Below are 21,504 nucleotides of genomic sequence, written 5' to 3' on the forward strand. Positions count from 1 at the left end.
GGGAGTCTTTTTTTTTTTTTTGAGACAGAGTCTTGCTGTCAGCCAGGCTGGAGTGCAGTGGCAGGATCTCGGCTCACTACAACCTCCGCCTCCTGGGTTCAAGTGATTCTCCTACTTCAGCCTACCGAATAGGTAGAATTACAGGCTCCTAATTTTTTTGTATTTTTAGTAGAGACAGGGTTTTGCCACGTTGTCCAGGCTGGTCTCGAACTCCTAAACTCAGGTGATCTTCCCGCCTTGACCTCCCAAAGTGCTGGGATTACAGGCGTGAGCCACCGCACCAGGCCACTAATTTCTTTTTTGTTTTAGACGGAGTCTCGCTCTGTCGCCCAGGCTGAAGTACAGTGGTACAATCTCGGCTCACTGCAACCTCCACCTCCTGGATTCAAGCGATTCTCTGCCTCGGCCTCCTGAGTAGCTGGGATTACAGGTGCGTGCCACCACGCCCGGCTCATTTTTGTATTTTTAGTAGAGACAGGGTTTCACCATGTTGGTCAGGCTGGTCTCGAACTCCTGACTTCAGGAATTCCGCCTGCCTCGTCCTCCCAAAATGCTGGGATTATAGGCATGAGCCACTGCACCTGGCCCAATTTCTTTGCTTATTCATTTATTGAATAATTTCTTCACAAAACTGTAAGGGAAACAGGAAATTACCTTCCTTCAATATTTCCAGTCCTTGGAAATGTCTGAAACACATATAATGGGCATTTGTTAATAAATGTGTGTATGTAGGCTACCATGTGAATGATGTGCTCCCCTTAATGTATGTACTACCCTGCCCACCCACTATCCAACCATTTATTGTTTTAGCAGCCACCAGTCATTCAAGGAACTAAGTGCAAGTACAGGGCCAGACACTGGAGCAGGAGCAGAGGACCCATAAATGGCCACTGTTAGGGCTGGAGTCATCCCCAGCCCATAAGAGGTTAGCAGTCAAGAAAAGCAGATATGGGCTGGGCGCGGTGGCTCACGCCTGTAATCCTAGCACTTTGGGAGGCCGAGGTGGGTGGATCACGTGGTCAGGAGATCGAGACTATCCTGGCTAACATGGTGAAACCCCGTCTCTACTAAAAATACAAAAAAAAATTATCTGCGCGTGGTGGCGGGCGCCAGTAGTCCCAGCTACTCAGGAGGCTGAGGCAGGAGAATGGCATGAACCCAGAAGGCGGAGCTTGCAGTGAGCTGAGATCGCGCCATTGCACTCTAGGCTGGGCGGCAGAGCGAGACTCCGTCTCAAAAAAAAAAAAAAAAAAGAAAAAAAAACAGATGTGGTAGAAGTGCTTGATAACCTAGGAGGGCCCTTTAGGTTTAAAGTTTGGTAAGCACTAAAGGCAGAGCTGCGAGCAGCTTCTCTTGAGCATCCACTGCTGGCAAGAGTCAGGGCGGGAGAGGGAGCACTAACAGCTCTCCCTCAGTTACCACTTCAGCCCCCACATGGGCCTTATATCCCCTCTGTCCCCCTGCAGGAACAGCCCTCTTTATAGTTTGGCAGCACAGATCTATTTGTGTATTTGAGGGTCTACCGCCTCAGTTTGTGAGCTCCATGAGAGATCACACACTGTCTAGCTTGTTAATGTTAGTCTTCCAGAGCCTGGCATAGTTCATTTGTAATAGTAATAGCCAACATTTCTGGAATGTTTTACATTAACCCCTCCAAACAACTCTGGGAGGAAGGTATAAATTCCCGACTGACAAATGAAAAAATGGGCTCAGAGATTAAGTAACATGCCCAAGGTTACAAAACAGGCTCGGACTTGAGTTCCAGCACTCCCCTCCAGAGCCTGCATTATACTTTTAGCCGATAGTTCAGCAAATGGGCCCAGGGCTTACGGCCTCCACCACAGGTAGCTCCCAATCTGGCCTGCGTTCTGGCTGCCCTGCAGTGCCTGGGGCTCTCCCAGGTTGTTCAAGGGGGTAGGGGGTTGTCAGCTCCCCGTGACTTCCCCTACACTGCCCCAGCCCTGTTTAGGGCAGTGCCATTTTATGTGAGGACGTGTGCTTCAGAGTGCTGGTCACACACCCCGATAAACTGATCTCCAGTAGATCTTGTCTGTACAGAGGTGAGGTACAAGTCACAAACATGACCACCGAAAGGTACTGGCCATGTCCCAAAGTGGGGAGATAGAGTGGTACCCAGTACCCACGGTGCTAGAAGGACCCTTTCCCTAGCCACTCACTTTTCCTAATTCTCAGAGCCACTGTCAGGCTTCTGAGATACCAGAGCCAAATGTGGGCCAGGGCCACCTAGTTCCCTCCATTTGAAGAGCTTGCAAGCCTCCCTCCCCATCCCCTTCCATGTGGACCAGGACTATCCTTAGGACTCTTGGTATCTTAACCAACTGCTTTCTCTCTATTTGTTTTTTTTTTTTTTTTTTTTTTTTTTTTTTTTTTTTTTTGAGACGGAGTCTGGCTCTGTCGCCCAGGCTGGAGTGCAGTGGCCAGATCTCAGCTCACTGCAAGCTCCGCCCCCCGGGTTTACGCCATTCTCCTGCCTCAGCCTCCGGAGTAGCTGGGACTACAGGCGCCTGCCACCTCGCCCGGCTAGTTTTTTGTATTTAGTAGAGACGGGGTTTCACCGTATTAGCCAGGATGGTCTCGATCTCCTGACCTCGTGATTCGCCCGTCTCAGCCTCCCAAAGTGCTGGGATTACAGGCTTGAGCCCCCGCGCCCGGCCTCAGGAGCTTCTTAATGCAACTTTCTGCTGTGGTGAACAAGCACAGGGGTCTCTTTGTCTTTACCACTGTGGGGATGTTGGGCAAATCCTTTAAACTTTTCTTTTTTTGTTTGAGACAGTCTTGCTCTGTCACCCAGGCTGGAGTGCAGTGGTGTGATCTTGGCTCACTGCAACCTCCACCTCCCAGGTTCAGGCGATTCTGCCTCAGCCTCCCGAGTAGCTGGGATTACAGACACGCGCCACCACACCCAGCTAATTTTTTTGTATTTTTAGTACAGACAGGGTTTCACCATGTTGGTCAGGCTGGTCTTGAACTCCTGATCTCGGGTGATTCATCTGCCTCAGCCTCCCAAAGTGCTGGGATTATAGGTAGACCACTGCGCCCAGCCTAAATTTTCTAAACCTCAGTTGCTTAATTGCTGGGAGAGCCAGGATGCTACCTCATTGGGTTCTCGTGGATTTGCAGAGGTGACAGACACGCAGTTTGAATTTGGCCTGGATTCTCAAAGGCCCTGCAAACCTAAGGCACTTCAGATTGAATTCATCTTGTCAGATTTTCACTCTTCCCCACAAGTCCTGGAGCTGATTCTATCATTTCTTGCATTTCATTTCTCCTCAGCAGTAGAGCCTAGCTCTGGTCTGAAGAAAGATGAGATTGATCTTCCAACAAACTGACAGCTCTTCCCAGGAATATTTACTTCTCCCCTCCTTCCTTTTCCCGAATCTCCTAGGCCAGGTGACTTCCTGAGGACCAGGTTTGTAAGCAAAATCCCGACAAGCTATGAAATCAATCTGGGGCAAGTTGCTTCCCTTTCCTGGTCCAGGCAGGATCTTTCAGGCAGCCGACCTTTTTCTGCCCTTAGGACAAGTTCCTAACAGTGCATTGAGTACCCTGAGGGTATAGTGTCTTTCTGTGCCATGCCAGCTTCACTATGTATCTGGAAATCTGAGGAAGAGGGTAGATCTGAGGCTACAGAAACCACATATGCCTCATTCATTACCATGTTCCCACATCCTAGCTCATAGTAGGAATTCAAACAGCTGATAAATGAATTCAGGAGCTTTTAGTGTTGAGAGGCCTCATGGGACTCTGAAATGGTCTATAGTGAGAAACTTGGTCTTGGTGAACTAAAGGAATTTTGTATTCACAATATGCAGTTTCTCATATGAGAAGTAAGGTTTAGAAATAAAAACATTGGCTGGGTGCAGTGGCTCACGCCTGTAATCCCAGCATTTTGGGAGACCAAGGCAGGTGGACCACCTGAGGTCAGGTGTTCAAGACCAGCCTGACCAATGTGGTGAAACTCCATCTCTACTAAAAATACAAAAATTCACCAGGCGTGGTGTCGTGCGACTGTAATCCCAGCTACTGGGAAGGTTGAGACAGGCGAATTGCTTGAACCTGGGAGGCAGAGGTTGCAGTGAGCCGAGATCATACCAGTGTACTCGAGCCTGGGCGACAGAGCAAGACTCCATCTTAAAGAAAGAAATGGCCGGGCGCGGTGGCTCAAGCCTGTAATCCCAGCACTTTGGGAGGCCGAGACGGGCGGATCACAAGGTCAGGAGATCGAGACCATCCTGGCTAACATGGTGAAACCCCGTCTCTACTAAAATACAAAAAACTAGCCGGGCGAGGTGGCGGGCGCCTGTAGTCCCAGCTACTCCGGAGGCTGAGGCAGGAGAATGGCGTAAACCCGGGAGGTGGAGCTTGCAGTGAGCTGAGATCCGGCCACTGCACTCCAGCCCAGGCAACAGAGCCAGACTCCATCTCAAAAAAAAAAAAAAAAATACATTTGTCTTACTCAACAGTCCTCTTTTGGGGTGAAAGGTTTTCTAAAATAAAAATTACACAATACTGCAGGGCTTTTTCTCCACCTGAGTAGCTTATTTTACTACCTAACCATATGGTAACTCATTTTACCACAGTAGCCACAAATTGGGATAGCACAGATATGGAACACTTCCATCACTGCCAGAAGTGTTATTGGGCAGTGATGATATAGAACTCTTCTGCATAAAAAAAGTTTTTTTTTTTTTGAGACGTTGTCTTGCTCTGTTGCCTGGCCTGGAGTGCAATGGCGCTCACTACAAGCTCCGCCTCCCAGGTTCACACCATTCTCCTGCCTCAGCCTCCCGAGTAACTGGGACTACAGGCGCCCGCCATCACACCCGGATAATTTTTTGCATTTTTAGTAGAGATGGGATTTCACCGTGTTAGCTAGCATGGTCTCAATCTCCTGACCTCGTGATCTGCCCGCCTTGGCCTCCCAAAGATTAGAGGCGTGAGCCACTGCGCCCGGCCAGAAAATTTTTTTTCTTGTTCTGCCAATGAGATAGAAATCAAGATATGTTTATTATTTACTTATTTTTTTTGAGACAGAGTCTCACTCTGTCACCCAGGCTGGAGTGCAGTGGCGCAGTATCAGCTCACCGTAACCTCTGCCTCCTGGGTTCAAGCGATTCTTGTGCCTCAGCCTCCCCAGTAGCTGGGATTACAGGTACACACCACCATGCCCGGCTAAATTTTTTGTATTTTTAGTAGAGATGGGGTTTCGCCATGTTGCCCAGCTTGGTCTCAATTCTTGAGCTCAGGAAATCCACCCGCCTCAGCCTCCCAAAGTGCTAGGATTACAGGCGTGAGCCATGCACCTGGCATATGTTAAACTTCCTATGTTGAATTGGTTGAAACCTAGCATGGAGAACTATCAGAGATTTTGCTGAGGCCAGCAAAATCTGCAAATTTTTTTTTCTTTGCTCTGCATAGTGCCTTGCAGATCACAAGAAAATCCCAGCATCTTTGCCTTATTTTCTCTTTTGTAAAACAGAGTCTTGCTTCCCTGGGGAATACTGAAGCTAACATGAGCCTTATGTACTTCACCACTGGTTGGAATGTGTGCATGGATAGGTTAACTTCTGTAGATTTGTCAGTCTGTTCCCCTAAGAAATGAGGGAAAATTTTTGCTTTACCTGTCAGGATTAAGTATGAAATACGTGAAGCAAATGCTATATTATTGTAGGTAAAATTTCACATGTAGTCAAAATTTACAGATCAACATTTCCATATAAAGTACAATAAAGCTTAAGTAGGGTTGAGTCCATCCTTAAATGTGTTCTATGGGGATCTAAACAAAGATAAGTAAGATGTCCGTGATCTAGAAGACATACGTGACTGCAAAATGTCACTGCTAATCATTAATATGTGATTTGCTTTTCTGCTCAAAGTACTCATATGACTTTATTTTAGCCAAAGCCTAATCCTAGCAGAATATTAGCACCTTGGGAAGAGAGACCTCTTTTAATAGCTCATAAGTGAATTTAATTATTTTTTAAAAATTAAAAAAGGAGAAACACTGGGGAGGGGTGGTAACTAAGCAATTTTTTTTTTAAATATGAGCCAGAAAAATATGAAGTGAAATTGAGTTAACGTGATAGGTCCTTGGAGAGAATCTGGCTCAGCCTTTTTCTGATGCAGGGCTTATTCCTTGCACTACTAATCTGGATCTGTTAGCCTTTAAACTGGTTTAGGAGCAGCTCTGGTTAGAGAAAAGTAGCCTCACCACCAGCTGTAGCAAATTTAGCAATGTCTCAAGAATCTGGCTAACTTCCCATCACCTATTACTGAAGCCACAGCACTCACCTCACTAAATCCTTTTTTTTGTCATTTTGGAGACAGAGTCTCCCATTGCCCAGAATGGAGTGCAGTGGCACGATCACAGCTTACTGCAGCCTCGACTTCCTGGGCTCAAAAGAATCTCCCACCTCAGCCTCTTGAGTAGCTGCTATTACAGGCGTGCACCACCATGCCCAGCTAATTTTTTTTTTTTTTTTTTTGAGACGGAGTACAGTGGTGCAATCTCGGCTCCCCGTTGACCTGTGCCTCCTGGGTTCAAGCGATTCTCCTGCCTCAGCCTCCCAGGTAGCTGGGACTACAGGCACTCGCCACCATGCCTGGCTAATTTTTGTATTTTTAGTAGGGATGGGGTTTCGTCATGTTGGCCAGGCTGGTCTCAAACTCCTCAAGTGACCTGCCTGCCTTGGTCTCCCAAAATGCTGACATTACAGGTGTGAGCCATTGCACCTGGCCAACTAATTTTGTGTTTTTGTTTCTTTTGAGATAGAGTTTCGCTCATTGCCCAGGCTGGAGTGCAATGGCGCAATCTTGGCTCACTGCAACCTCCACCTCCTGGGTTCAAGTGATTCTCCTGCCTCAGCCTCCTGAGTAGCTGGGATTACAGGCGCCTGCCACCATGCCCAACTAATTTTTATATTTTAGTAAAGATGGGGTTTCACCATATTGGTCTCCCTGATCTCAGGTGATCCACTCACCTCGGCCTCCCAAAGTACTAGGATTACAGCGTGAGCCACCATGCCCAGCCGGCCAACTAATTTTTATTTTTGGTAGAGATAGGGTTTCGACATGTTGCTTAGGCTGGTCTTGAACTTCAGTGGGCTTAAGTGATCCGCCCACCTCAACCTCCCAAGTGCTAAGATTACAGGTGTGAGCCACCACGCATGGGCTTAAATCCTTCCTTCTATATGTAAATTTCTGACATCTATTAGTTTGAACTTTGTAGCTTAAGAACTAGGAGAGAATAAAAAGACTGTGGTGGTAAGTAACAATCACAAACATAAAAAGATATTTAAGTGTTAGGAACGTTTATTTGTCAAAAAAATTAAAAAAAAAAAGGGAGGCATGGAATAAAACAAGGGTAAATTTCAGCTAATGCTGTACCACGATCACAGGTCGGACATAAAAAACCAAACCAAAACAACAAAACCCCCAATGGTCCTAGCAATTTCAGAAGAGTAACTTCAATGTTAGAGTCCAGAGCTAACAGAAGAGTAAAAGGCTGCTTGCCACTACATGGTCATTTTAAAGGGAAAGGAGATGCTGCAGGTAGGCAGGGAGAAGGATTCAACTCCTAGGGAAAGCAAGATAAGAGGGGCTCCACTGCACAGGAAAAAGGGGATGCCAGCGTAATCCTTACCCAGGGCTGCTCAGAGGCTGAGAATGTAAGGAACAGAGTGAAAGGCTACAGAGTCTAGTTTCAGGAGGAAAGAAAAGTCAACTTAGAAGAATTAAGAAAGAAAACATAGTTGGTCACAAACTCCTTTTGTTTACTGAAACATGAAGCAATGGAAACATCCCGGCAAAGGGGACCGCGCGGAGCAAGTTCTCATATATGACCGCAGCCCGAGGGTTCAGTCCGCAATTATCCTACCTGAAAGAGAGCACAACACAAGAGGCTTACACAATGCCTGGAGAGCAGCCTGGCTCCGAGTACAAGCGCCCTGGGTCCCATCCTGTATTCCACGGGGGAAAAAAAAGAACAAAACAAAACCAAGTCAGACTGGATCTAACTCATATCCTATGTAATTACCTAGGAGTCTATCAATAGCTATATATAGGAATCTACTTATGGCTATATAGGAAAAGATGCAATCTAGCTGAAGAATGTGTTGGTGATAAATACATCTTTCTTATCCATCTTTTAGGCAAGATAACCCCTGTGACAGAAGGCTACTGTTGCTGCAACAAAGGGCATACATTTTCAAGAACTGCAATTTAATTTTGGGGTCCAGGAAAAGCAGAAGATGCTGAGATGTCATATATGGCGAACTGCACTATTCTAAATGTGTTTTAATCTTTCACAGTAAACAAGCTTTCAGAAATGGTCACAAGGGGTAGGATATCAAGGAGCAGCCAGTCATTCACCCAATTCCAACACACCTACACGTCACACTGTCACAGAGTTAGAGCCACAGTTCCAGTAGTTCCCCTAATTGAACAAATCAAAAGAAGAAATCACTCCTAAAATTCTCTAATCCTTCTATTGATGATGGGAACTCCAGACACCAATGGCTGGGGGAAAAAAAAAGTTAACTCACACCAAGTTCCTCTACTTATTACAGACAAAGGGCCAAATCTTGGTCTTGATCTGTGCCAATCGACTTCAAAAGTTGTGACGTTCTTGGATCAGTTCTGCTAGGGTGAGACCCGAATTTGGATCCCCAACAGTTCTGGAGTATTTCATCCTGGCAGCCTCATTAACATCAGGCTCCTGGGACTGCAACCAACTCAGGGTTATTCAGTCCATTTGAGGTTCACACCTGGAAGGTAAGTTTCTTTAAAAGTCATCACTAAAAAGAGGTTAGTTGAACAACCACTGCTTGCAGTCAAAATTCATTTTAAAATGTCCTAGCAATACCTTTTGAAGACTACAATATATGAATTTAATATTTAACTTTGAAACATAAGAGAAACAGGTTATCTGATAGATTTATACCAGCTTACTTCAGAAGCATATCCCATCTCATGCTAGATCCAGCTTCATTAAAAGTAAAAATTAATGGCAAACTACAAATTTTAAGATCATTTGCTTCACACATAAACACAGACTGGCTGCACGGTGGTCTCAAGAGATCTCAAGACTTGTTTACATGCATATAGGGGTACAACTTATTACAGGTTCGTAACATTTGCTTCTCAATTCACATAAAAAAGCAAATTCCTATGGCTTTGCTTTTTTTTTTTTTTTTTATTTTATTTTTTAAGAGAGAGAGGAGCCACTCTGTTGCCCAGGCTGGAATGCAGTGGCTAACTGCAGTCCCTCACTCCTGGGCTCAAGGGATCCTCCAGCCTCAGCCTCCTGAATAGTTGGGACTACAGGTGGGAGCCACTGTACACAGCTGCTTTGTTATCTTCTACATAAATACCAAAGGGATAAGTTAGGAACACCAGAAACTCAGTAGTAACTCACTTTAACCTTGCTTCTGGGGCTCCAATTCAAGTGATGCTCATTTTCAAGGTACAAGAAAAACCATGAGAATGTAAAGTTGTCATAATGCCATTTCCACTCAGATAAAAAGATTTATCTATCTATAGATACTCAAAATTATTCCTGGCATTTTAGCACTTTTGGTGCACATTTCCTGATGTAGGAAATAGTAAAATTTCAGAGCGTATGGCATTGGCTTTCACTACCTATGCAATTTTCTACACATCTGAAAATTACCAGTTTATCTAACTTATCTAACTCCTGAAATGTTCCTCTCTTCAACAACAAAAAACACAAAACAAAAATTGCTGGAAGAAATGGGAAGCATCCAGCTTTAAATGACAGCATAACAGGCTATGAAGAAATAGGGCTTAAGTGCCCATATAGAACAAGATACTAGTCTAGATTACTAATAAGGACTCCATGGGGCAGAAGATCAAAACATTCAACTTTCAAGTAAATGTCTTAGAAGCAAACATTTGAAATTTATAGGACTTCCTCTGGCATTTGGTATGATATTCGAAGAGTTTCCTTTGACAAAGGGTAATGACCCAAGAAGTAGTTTGTTTTTTTGCTTTTGTTTTTTTTTTTAAAAAGGAGAGAAGGGTCTCACTCTGTTGCCCAGGCTGGAATACAGTGGTGTGATCATAGCTCACTGTGGCCTCTTTTAACTCCTGGGCTTAAGTGATCCTTCCAACCTCAGCATTCTGAGTAGCTGGGATCACAGGTGCTCCCCATTACACCCTGCTAATTTAATTTTCTTTGTAGAGACAGGGTCTTGCTATGTTGCCTAGGCTGGTCTTGAACTCCTGGGCTCAAGTGATCCTCCCGCCTCAGCCTCCCAGTGTCAGGATTACAGGCGTGAGCCACTGCCTCTGCCCTCAAGTAGCAACTTTATTAGCAAACTGTAAGCCTAAATAGTTAAAATTCTCACTGTGATATTAATTACTAAGCCCTGAACCTATGCCCTTCAGCTTTACCATGGCAGTACTTCTGTAGTAGAGCGAGCACGGGTTTCGGAATCAGGCCCATAAAATATTTGTCTTATCGTATAGATGATATATAGAGAGCATGTAACAAATGTTAGATCTCTCAAATGTTTTTCTGTAACCCAAATATACTTACAACTGATTAAAGAATGTTCTATCAAATTGAATTTGTTGTTCTCTCAGAAGGAACAAGTTGGTTGGAGTCATACACTAACACCTTGACAGGCCAAATGGAACTTGTGGCCTAAGCTAGAGAGATATTGAAGACTAACATGTAATTTGTACCTTTTGGATACTGTCCAGAGAGCAAACAGGTGGCTCTAGCCTCCTTTATGAAGCATGGGTCTCTTTCAAGGGAACTAAATGGAATCTTTTAACCATTCCCACCCATCTCTCACCTCCAGTTTTTAAAAGGCTGAGTACCGGGCTCGGTCCACATACTGCTCCCGTTCATACCGGGCCATGTCATACAGAGAATTCCGTGTAGCTGCTGAAGCCTGAGATAACTCACTCTCTGGCCCATAACCGTAGCCCTCTCCAACCGTGGGGAGCATGGCTGCAGCACGACGCAGGGGGCTCCTGTCCCTTCCATAGTAGGAGGAAGTGGTGGCCGCAGCAGCAGCCATAGCAGCTGAAGTGGCAGCAGCGCCAGAGTTTGGCAATAGGTGTCTGTCGTAGGGATCAACAGAAGTAGAGTTGAGGTGGCTGGTCACAGTTGTGCTTTGGACTTGAGGCAGATGGGACATGGTCTGCTCTGCGTAGTTGTATGCAGAAGCCGCTGCCGCTGCTGCTACTGCCTCATAAGAGCGGACCCGGTATCGCTTATAGTAGTCGAGTGCTCCATATGCATCGTTGTAATACATGGATTCCCCATAGCCCATGGTGTAAGGTGTGCGAACTGCTCCATATTGTTCATTATACTGCTCAGTAAAGTCTGCCACACGACCCGTACGATCTACTGGGCACTCTTTGGACCAGTGCCCTTCTTTCCCACACCGATAGCAGCCACTCTGGTCTCCCATCCCAGGGGCAGTCCGAAGCCGGCTTGTGGACAACTGCACATGCATTCTTTTGCCTTGAGGAAACAGATGTAAGATTTATTTTAACTCACTGACATTCTTTTTCCTCCCCTAAATGAAAGTAAATTAGTTGTCATAAGACACACACACACACCTGTAACCCTATTTCAGCAATCTCCTTTAAAAAGTAGTTGAAATTTTTTCTTTTTTTTTTTGAGACGGAGTTTCGCTCTTGTTGTCCAGGCTGGAGTGCAATGGTGCAACCTCCACCTCCCAGATTCAAGCAATTCTTCTGCCTCAGCCTCCCGAGTAGCTGGGATTAGAGACATGCACTGCCATGCCTGGCTAATTTTGTATTTTTAGTAGAGACAGGGTTTCTCCATGTTGTTCAGGCTGGTCTCAAACTCCCGACCTCAGGTGATCCGCCCGCCTCGGCCTCCCAAAGTGTTGGGATTACAGGCATGAGCCACCGCGCCTGGCCAGCAGTTGAAGTTTTAATACAGATGAGAGCTAGAAAATTTGATTTTTCAGAGACTAGTCAATACTTTCTACTTAGGCCAGGAGTAGACCAGACTCCCTCCTGCTTCTGTCTCCACAACTTTCCTTTTTCCCCTTAAACACAACAATTGGAAAAGTTTCAACTTCTCACTGCTAAGACTATTATTACTTGTAATGATTCAAATTCTACCAATACTTTCAAAATCAACCAACAAAACCTCAGTTAAGTCAGATTTGGAAGGCATCTTGCCCATCTCTCACTGACTGACTGAGGATCTCATAAGGCCTGAGCATTTACTACTGCTTAAAACCCACATCAGTCACCTGTCCATCTTGTTTCCTCCAGCTATTTTTGCAGATGTCACCAGAAGGCTCCCAATCATGGGCACACGAACCATACCTGGCTTGTCATCTGCTTCATCTCTAGTATCTCTGGGAGTTATAAGACCTTCCAGATGTCAACTCAGCCCCACCCCCACAAGGCTACTATGGAAAGCTACCTGACCAAGGTCTCTCAACAACAAGAATTAGATCTTAAAACAGTACTGGTTTCTTAGGGACAGTGTGTTGACATGTAATGAAATGACTGGCATTTCATCCTGCCATGTAACTTACAATTCTTTATAGGGATTAACTGCTAGTTAGAAAAATGCAGCATTTGCCTAGAGACCTTAAGAACACATACAAATGGGCCACATCCATTTCGGCTTCCAGGAAATGACCAGCAGTGAGGAACAGCTAAGAGAAGAAACAGTCTTTGCTCAGGGATTGTGAACCACCAAACCCAGGGACCCTTACTGATGAAAGCATCTGAAGTCTTTAAAAGCAGTTAAAGAAAGAGTATTCCTGGCAGTATTTAGTCCCAGGTTGCACAAGACTCTCCTGGAGATCAAGTCAGTGCTTTCCAAATTGTAGCCAAAAGAAAATGCAAGGGAGGCTGAGGCAGGAGAATCGCTTGAACCCGGGAGGTGCAAGTTGCAGTGAGCAGAGATCGTGCCACTGCATTCCAGCCTGGGCAACAGTGTGAGACTCCATCTCAAAAAAAAAAAAAAAAAAAGAAAACGCAGTCAGCACAGATACAGAGAACAGGGGCTTCTCATTACTCTTAAGGACTGCTCAGAACAAATTCCCCCTCTGCAATCAGCAAGTTGCTCTCTCTTTAACAGACCTTGTTCTGGATGCAGCTATGTGAGAGGAAGCCTTGTGCTCCACCATCCTGTTGGAAATAGCTCGATTCAGGACGGCAGCCAGAACAGTGCCATGCACTGACCCTGAGAGGGGAGTGGGTTAGTGCAGTAATATAACTTTAGTCAAATTCATTTTGCCCAATGTCAAAGAGTCCTATCACTCCAGTTTCTTAGCAGAAACAAAAGTGCTCAGGCTTTATACCTCCAACTGCTAGCAGACAGGCAGCATCCACTATCACCAATAGTCAGCAGACACCCAAAATGGCACTAAATATCTAAAAGCATTTTGCCATCCCATTGTTTTCAGAGATTTAGATACTCCTAATTGTTCAAAGTTAGGGGCCACAACGCTAACTATGATTTGAACAGAAACACAGATTTCTGTCACCATTTATATCTCAAATGCAGAGTTCCCTATAATTTAGACTAAAAGATTATAAATGACTTGGCTTTCAAATATACATGATGACATTAAGCTATGTGACAGACACAAACTATGCTCCAATTGCGAAGTTACAGTGACCATGACAGTCTAAAAAGGAGCCTATCCAGAGACCTAAAAGTAACATTTTTAACAAAAAAATTCAATTAAATTTGCACTTTTATAGATTCTGGGTCCATTTTTTGGAGAAACAAAATCCAGCAATTTTACCTTGATGTTTTTTAACTAAATCCAATTTTCATTCCTGCATTTATTTAGAGGGTGGGAACTCAAGTTTCTATCTGTGGCAAAATCTACCTCTGTGTAGTGGTGAAAAGGATGCAGGTATCAATTTTTTGTTTGTTTTTTGAGACATAGTCTTGCTGTGTCGCCCAGGCTGGAGTGCAGTGGCGCTATCTCAGCTCACTGCAACCTCCACCTCCCAGGTTCAAGCAATTCCCTGCCTCAGCCTCCCGAGTAGCTGGGATCACAGGCGCCAATCACCACTGGTGTGGTTCTTAAGCAATTTTTGTATTTTTAGCAGAGATGGGGTTTCACCATGTTGGCCAGGCTGGTCTTGAACTCAACTTCGTGATCCACTCGCCTCGGCCTCCCAAAGTGCTGGGATTACAGGCGTGAGCCACTGCGCCCGGCCCAATTTTTTAACCTGGAACTAAAAAAATCTGTAATAGGGGTGAGAGGTTTAAAAACAAAATTTCAAACAGTTTCTCCAAGCTGGGTGTGGTAGTTCATACCTGTAATCCCAGCACTTTGGGAGGCCGAGGTGGGCCAATCACCTGAGGCCAGAAGTTCGAGACCAGCCTGGCCAACATGGTGAAATCCCATCTCTACTAAAAAAATATAAAACATTAGCTGGGCGTGGTGGCACATGCCTGCAGTCCCAGCTACTTAGGAGGCTGAGGCACAAGAATCACTTGAACCTGGGAGGCGGAGGCTGCAGTGAGCTGAGATTGTGCCACTGCACTCCAGCCTGGGCGACACAGCAAGACTATGTCTCAAAAAACAAACAAAAAAACAAAAAAACCCAAAACAACCACAGTCTTTCCAATGGTTATAATTAGCCTTTTATTTTTATTAATTATTATTATTATTTTTTTTTTTGAGACAAGTATCTTGCTCTATTGCCCAGGCTGGAGCGCAGTGGTGCAATCTCGGCTCACTGCAACTTCTGCCTCCTGGGCTCAAGCAATTCTCCTGCATCAGTCTCCTGAGTAGCTGGGACTGCAGGTGCATGCTACCACACCTGGCTAGTTTTTTCTATTTTTAATGGAGACAAGGTTTCACCATGTTGGCCAGGCTGGTCTCAAACTCCTGAGCTCAGGTGATCCGCCTGCCTCGGCCTCCCAAAGGGCTGGGATTACAGGCATAAGCCACTGCATCCAGCCTAGCCTTTTAATTTAAATACCCTAAAGTTTTTAAAATAATTGAAAAAGACTATGCTTCTCTATTATTATACCTTAAGGAACCAGGGCAAAGAAAAATGAAAGATTAATTCTTCTACTCTACTACACTTGGACAGGCCAAAAGCTGAAAGATTTCCTGAGACTTCCAAAAGTTACTGAAGTTTGTCGCCAACATTTTCCAGAAAACCAGCCCAATAATAGTGTTTTATTTTGAAAGCTGTAACAGAAAAGAGCATTAAAATGCTGAGAAGTGGGAAACCTGGGGTCTTAATTTCTGAGCGCCTATCAAGTGCCATGATCCAGAAAATATTGGGGATGTAGCTAATACAGAGTAGCATTCTGACTTAATGCTTGTTTACATATAGGGAAAAAAAAACAAGACACCTGAACTCTCACATATTCTTCCCAATTAAGCTGACTGATTGTTATTTGGGAATAGCTTCTTTAGGTCTTCCAATACCAACCATGTGTGCTAAGGAAGTAAGTTGAGTTCACTGCTGGCTGTAGAAAGGAAACAGATCTTGAAAGAGTAAAGCAAACTCAGATTCCGCTACTTCCTTTTAGAAGTCATACAATGCAAAAAGCCTCAATGGCAGCCATTAACATTTAGAAATAAAGGTTCAAAAGAACTTTTTTGTTGGTTCGTTTGTTTTTGAGACTGAGTCTCGCTCTGCTGCCCAGGCTACAGTGCGGTGGCGCGGTCTCGGCTCACTGCAACCTCCGCCTCTAGGTTCAAGTGAGTCTCCTGCCTCAGCCTCCTGAGTAGCTGGGATTACAGGCATGTTTGTATTTTTAGTAGAGACAGGGTTTCACCATGTTGACCATGCTAGTCTCCAACTCCTGACCTCAGGTGATTCCCCCTGCCTCGGCCTCCCAGAATGCTGCGATTACAGGTGTGAGCCACCTCACCCGGGCTCAAGTGGCCCTTTTAAGAGACCACATTCATTGGTAGACAACTGAAAAGAACTTAAATTGAAACGTGTCAAACTGGTATCCAGATTGCATTTTCTGTAAAACTACAACTTACTATCCAATGCTAAGGTTGCTCTTGTCATCTGGGAGAAAAAAAACCAGAGCTGGTTATAAAAATGTCGCTATCTATAACTAGGAGGAGAGTGCTCTCTCCAGAGGAGCCAAGTTAAGAACATGAAAACCAAATACAGGATTTTTCTTTTCCTATTCATTTTAGTGTCTGCACTTTCTAAGGAAGTGATGTTTTAAAAAATCTTATAGATCCACTGCATTATTCAGATACTCACTTCCTAAAGTAATTATACCTGCCTTATTAAAATACATATTCATCCTAAGCCAACTCTCCCAAGTTAACTGATCTTTTTCTTTTTTTTTTTTTAAATTAACTTCAGGTAGCTTTTTTTTTTTTTTTTTTTTTTTTTTTTTTGAGACGGTGTCTTGTTCTGTCGCCCAGGCTGGAGTGCAGTGGCGCGATCTCGGTACACTGCAAGCTCCACCTCCCGGGTTCACGCCATTCTCCTGCCTCAGCCTCCCAAGTAGCTGGGACTACAGGCACCCGCCACCATGCCCAGCTAATTTTTTTTTTTTTTGTATTTTTAGTAGAGATGGGGTTTTACTGTGTTAGCCAGGATGGTCTCGATCTCCTGACCTCGTGATCCGCCCACCTCGGCCTCCCAAAGTGCTGGGATTACAGGCGTGAGCCACTGCATCCGGCCCTAACTTCAGGTAGCTTTTCTTTCATTAAGATAGTTTAGCCTGTAATCTTAGCACTTTGGGAGGCCAAGTAACTGATTTTTCTTACACGTATTTTTGTCCCTTTGTTGTTGTTGTTGTTGTTCTGTTTTGTTTTGTTTTTTGAGATGGAGTCTTGCTCTGTCGCCAGGCTGGAGTGTAGTGGCACAATCTCAGCTCACTGCAACCTCTGCCTCCCAGGTTCAAGCGATTCTGCTGGCTCAGCCTCCCAAGTAGCTGGGACTACAGGCGTGCACCACCATGCCCAGCTGATTTTTGTATTTTAGTAGAGATGGGGTTTCACCATGTTGGCCAGGATGGTCTCAATCTCTTGACCTCGTGATCCCCCTGCCTTGGCCTCCCAAAGTGCTGGGATTACAGGCGTGAGCCACGGTGCCCGGCCTGTCCTTTTCCTTTTATTCAGTTGTATTAAATACATATATGTATATGTATATTTTTTCTTTTTCTTTTTTAAGAAGGAGTCTCTCTGTTGCCCAGACTGGAGTACAGTGGCACAATCTTGGTTCACTGCAACCTCTACCTCCCAGGTTCAAGTGATTCTACTGTCTCAGCCTCCCGAGTAGCTGGGATTACAGGCACACACTACCACGCCTGGATAGTTTTCTGTATTTTAGTAAGTGATGGGATTTCACCATGTTGGCCAGGCTGGTCTCGAACTCCTGACCTCAGGTGATCCACCCGCCTTGACCTCCCAAAGTGGTGGGATTACAGGTGTAAGCCACTGAGCCCTGCCTGTATTAAATATATTTAAAAGGCAAGGGCATTCTGTATTACATTACTAGAATTCCTCTGCAGTTTGTACCCAACTTTACATTCTTTTACATTTTGCTCATTACCTGTCAGGAGAAAACCCTCCTTCCCCAGTCTCCACTGTCCATCATGATGATCTCCCCCATCAAATGAAAATAATTAAGAATACTTTTAAAAGCTGAAAATGCAACAACATTCCAAAATAAGAAAAACAAATGTAAGAAAAGCAAATAAGGAAAGCTTCACTATCACACTTTCAATAATTTTCTAACCAGAAGAGAAACACTCATGGTTGCAAACAGCAATCACCTGTCATATAGCACTTTTACTGTCAAAACACTTTCACATCTATTCATTCTAGCTCCACTACAATCCTGTGAGGGAGGTACAGTAGGGATCATTAACTCTGTAAGTGGGGACAATACTAGTGAGGAAAATGAAGCAGAGAGATGTTAAAACACTTGTCCAAGGTCACACACTAGTTAATGGTAGCAAGTATCTGCAACCTTTGCCCTATGCTTTAAAGAGCAGCTAAAGGCCAAGGCATCACTGGCTGAAGCCAGAGATACCTGATGGTGCTCTGATCTCCACTATGCAAACTTTCTTACCCTTCTCTGGTCAACTTTTCCTCTTCTCCCATTATTTATTTTCTCATTCTGTTTTTCAGGTTTAACAGAGGAGCCAAAAGTACTTCTTAACAACCCCTTTAATGACACTCAGGGCAAAAAAGGTGTTGACTTAGGAACCGCAAAAGTGGCTATGAACATGAGGTCCAAGACGATACTATTACCAAAACACTTGTAGAACAGTGCTACCCAAAAGAACGTTCTATGATCATGGAAATGTTCTGTGTCTCTATTAATATGGTAGCCACAAGCATCATGACTACTGAGTGCGTGAAACGTGTCTGGTATACACCTGAAAAATTGAATTTTAAATTTTATCTAATCTCAGTTAATTTCAATTTACTAAACCACATGTAGTTACCATATTAGCACAGTTCTAGAGTCTTCTGACAACCTCTTGTGGTATTAGTGACAACATATGTACCTTTATTATCAGTATAAATAGTATGATGCTTTTACTGGAATTTCTTCAGAAGCGGGACCATCATTCTCATTTAGTCTGATATATTTAGAAATTTCTTTTTCTTAGGATTAAATAATAGTAGGTGGAGCAGAACACTCCATGGCATGTTTTTTGACTCTGCTTGAATAGATTGCACAAATCTGAGCAACCAAAAGATACTCCCGCAGATCGACTTGCCACCCAGATTTATAATATAGGGCTTCCTCTAGATGTCTTTTTTCTTCTTTCCCACCAGTATCCATCACCCAAAGCAGTAAAGAATATAAATCTTAAGCACTTAAACCCTCAAATATAAGGCTTCCCGATCATAACTAAAGATGCAGGTAAGCCACGGACCTTTATCCTCCCTTCTCTCATGAGGTACTCGTTTCCCCAAGCAGATTACACTTCCAACAGCACTCGAATGAATGCAAGAATCTCGCAGGGTAAAGTAACCCACAGTTTGCGATTCTATGCAGTCGGTGAGCAACATCTTAGCAAACCTGAAAAGGGGAAGTGTTTGCTTCCCCAGAGGTAAACTATGCTTAAGAGCGGAAAACATAATCTATTATTTCCAGCTAAAACAGAATGGAAGAGACCACCCTGCCAGTTCTATAGTCTTGTGTTCTTGCCTGTTTTGAGCTAGACCCCACTCGGCTCTACTACCCAGGCCCAGAGCAGTTCACCTTGAAACTCTGTGTTGTCAAGGCCCCTGATGGCCTCCACTGCATCCTCTGCCCGCTCCATGTGTACGAAGGCATAATCTTTCACGATGTCACATTCGATGACCGGACCATACTCCTCAAACTTGGCTCGAAGCTCTTGGTTGGTACAAGTGGGGCTGATGTTACCCACGTGTAACTTGGTTGAAGCTTTGCTCTTATTCTTGCTGGCTTCCACGTTGATGTTCACCCCATGAAGCTTGTAATGGTGCAGGTTGCGTATGGCATCCTCAGCTGCCGTCTTGTCTTCTATGTGCACAAAGCCATAGTTCTTAATTATGTCACATTCCAGCACCTTCCCATACTGTTCGAAAAGAGAGCGAATCTCCTGCTCTGTGGCCTCCCGGGGCAGGTTTCCGATGAACAGCTTCACCATCCTGACAAGAGCCTGGGAGAAAAAAACAAGATTTCAAAAGTCAGGGGTGTGGTGGGAAATTTCGGTGCACTGCAGCATTTTCGTCTAATCCTCCAAAGTTCTTGCACCTTCATAGACCCTCGCATAGACATTCATTATTCTTCCTCAGTAGAAGGGCAGTTCTTGAGATGTGCGAGCTATGTGACAGGAAACAGGAGGTCGAGGGTCAGCATGCATAGCACAGTCTATCATCTCCGTGAAATGGAGCGCAATGAAATACCAGAATTAGCTGTTTAATGTCTTAAAATGAGGAAAAAGAAAAGCCCAAGCAAAGGCAAGGGGCATCTATCGCAGTGTGCCTGGTAACAAGGTTTTGGAGGGAAATCTGTGTACCTCTCCTCCACGCACTAGCACCTTTCAAGATACACTAAAAGGAAAAAAGTCCCCTTTCCCTCTAACCGGGACCAACCACCCGCCCCGCAGCGGCCCACCCTCCAGCTTCTTCGCTCCAACAAAGACTCGACCCGACCCCTGCCCCGCCTCCTTCCGGAGACCCGGTCCCGCCTCCTCCCGTTGTCTTCCCGGACCTCCCGCAGCAAAATGAGAAACCCAAATCCCCGCCATGCCTTCTGCAGGAGGCCCGGCCCGCCCCGCCCCCGAGCTTCCCACATCACACACACAAGACCCCCTCGCACCTCCGGTGGCGGCGGCGGCGGCGGCGGCTCCCGCGTCAGACAGAACCCTACAAAATGGCGACGGCCGCTCGAGCCTCGACGCGACCGGGCCCTTTCTCGCGCGCCAGCTCACGCACCACCACACGCACGCGCGAGTACGCGCTGCTTCTCTCCCCTTCCCCTCGCGGGAGCCGAGTGACCAATCGCGAGGCTGCATACAAATGACCGCGCAGCACGGGGGCGGGGCCTCTTGGTGGCGGCACAGCGCCGCGGAGGTCAGCCCACCCCCAGCCCCAGCCAGCCAGTCATCACCCTGGAAAGGGTCGCCACTTCTGCGTCAGAGGGGCTCTGGACGCAACCACTGCCTAGAAAAGCGGAGCCCCCTGGGAGTCATTCACCATCACAATGGGTCCTGCTATTGGGCCCTCTGAGGAGGCTGGAGAGCTAATGACAAAGGGGAATCTCCCCGAGGGCTCTAAAAAGGGGCTTTCGTAGCGGGCTGGCCGGCCTCTGTGGCAGCTTGGGGCAATATTTCAGAAATACAGGCGCGCCACATTTTAAGCAAAACTAGTCATTGTTTTGTAGCGCTTTAAACATTATCTTAGTGTTTCATTACAGACGTGTTATTTATTGGTACGGAAACTGAGAACGAAGGGGCAGAAGGATAACCTGGCAAAACTAGGACAGGCCTAAGAGGCATTGCTCCCCAGGCTACGCTTAGTCATGTTTTGTTTGCTCGTGAGTATCCGTGGTCTGGTTCTCTCTCATTGTGTGTCCATCACAGTCCTGGTCTGTGGTGAGCACACGAGAGGAATACTTGGTGGAGAGGCCCAGCGAGGTCCCTAGTTTAGGGGTGGGACAGGGTCTCCTCGTTCACACCAAGCTGGAAGTCTAGGCAACTGTGAGTTTCCCAACTGTCTAGCATTCAGAATTCAGCTGTGGTCCAAGGGCACCTCCTGGCGGTAAAAACAAGCTTAGGCTGGCCGGGCGCGGCGGCTCACGCCTATAATCCCAGCACTTTGGGAGGCTGAGGCGGGCGGATCACGATTTCAGTAGTTCGACACCAGCTTGGCCAACATGGTGAAATCCCGTCTCTACTAAAAATACAAAAAATAGCCGGGCGTGGCGGCGGGCGCCTGTAATCCCAACTACTCGGGAGCCTGAGGCAGGAGAATCGTTGGAACCCGGGAGGCGGAGGTTGCAGTGAGCGGAGATGGT

The 21,504-nt window shown here is 45.6% G+C and overlaps 2 protein-coding genes across 8 annotated transcripts in view; one reads left to right on the forward strand and one right to left on the reverse strand.

The window, feature by feature from the left end:
- The window catches only part of RBM4 (RNA binding motif protein 4), a 38,865-nt gene extending 28,255 nt beyond the window's left edge, over window positions 1–10,610 (forward strand). For both annotated transcript variants that reach the window (XR_001882447.1, XM_017857211.1), the window contains one exon: window positions 8,172–10,610. Coding sequence is in view for 1 of the 2 variants with exons in the window: in XM_017857211.1 (XP_017712700.1) it covers window positions 8,172–8,245 (74 nt within the window). In the remaining variant the exon portion in view is untranslated. The remainder of the gene's footprint in view (window positions 1–8,171) is intronic.
- Window positions 7,315–20,928, reverse strand: RBM4B (RNA binding motif protein 4B). 6 transcript variants are annotated; one of them, XR_001882450.1, is made up of 5 exons: window positions 20,308–20,928; window positions 19,222–19,645; window positions 10,842–11,518; window positions 8,565–8,786; window positions 7,315–7,897 (listed from the first exon to the last, which is right to left on the reverse strand). XR_001882450.1 is itself a non-coding variant. In XM_017857215.1 (4 exons), exons 2-3 carry the CDS (start codon window positions 19,631–19,633, stop codon window positions 10,851–10,853), a joined length of 1,080 nt encoding a protein of 359 aa, XP_017712704.1. In that variant the 5' UTR covers window positions 19,634–19,645; window positions 20,308–20,928; the 3' UTR covers window positions 7,315–7,897; window positions 10,842–10,850. The 6 variants fall into 6 exon arrangements, 4 of the variants coding, with proteins under 4 accessions (XP_017712704.1, XP_017712706.1, XP_017712705.1 ...); XR_001882449.1 differs by having other exon boundaries at window positions 7,315–7,979; XM_017857215.1 differs by lacking the exon at window positions 8,565–8,786.
- Window positions 20,929–21,504: the final 576 nt, after the last annotated feature.

This window comes from Rhinopithecus bieti, unplaced genomic scaffold, assembly GCF_001698545.2.
Source record: "Rhinopithecus bieti isolate Rb0 unplaced genomic scaffold, ASM169854v2 scaffold_44159, whole genome shotgun sequence".
Lineage (NCBI taxonomy): Eukaryota > Metazoa > Chordata > Mammalia > Primates > Cercopithecidae > Rhinopithecus > Rhinopithecus bieti.

What these genes read in the sequence shown, in the direction of transcription:
- RBM4B (XM_017857215.1), bottom strand. Translation starts at nt 19,633, where the DNA reads ATGGTGAAGCTGTTCATCGGAAACCTGCCCCGGGAGGCCACAGAGCAG. An exon ending in TGACAACACAGAGTTTCAAG is followed by an intron (nt 11,519 to 19,221) that starts GTGAACTGCTCT and finishes TGTTTCCTCAAG; the next exon opens with GCAAAAGAATGCATGTGCAG.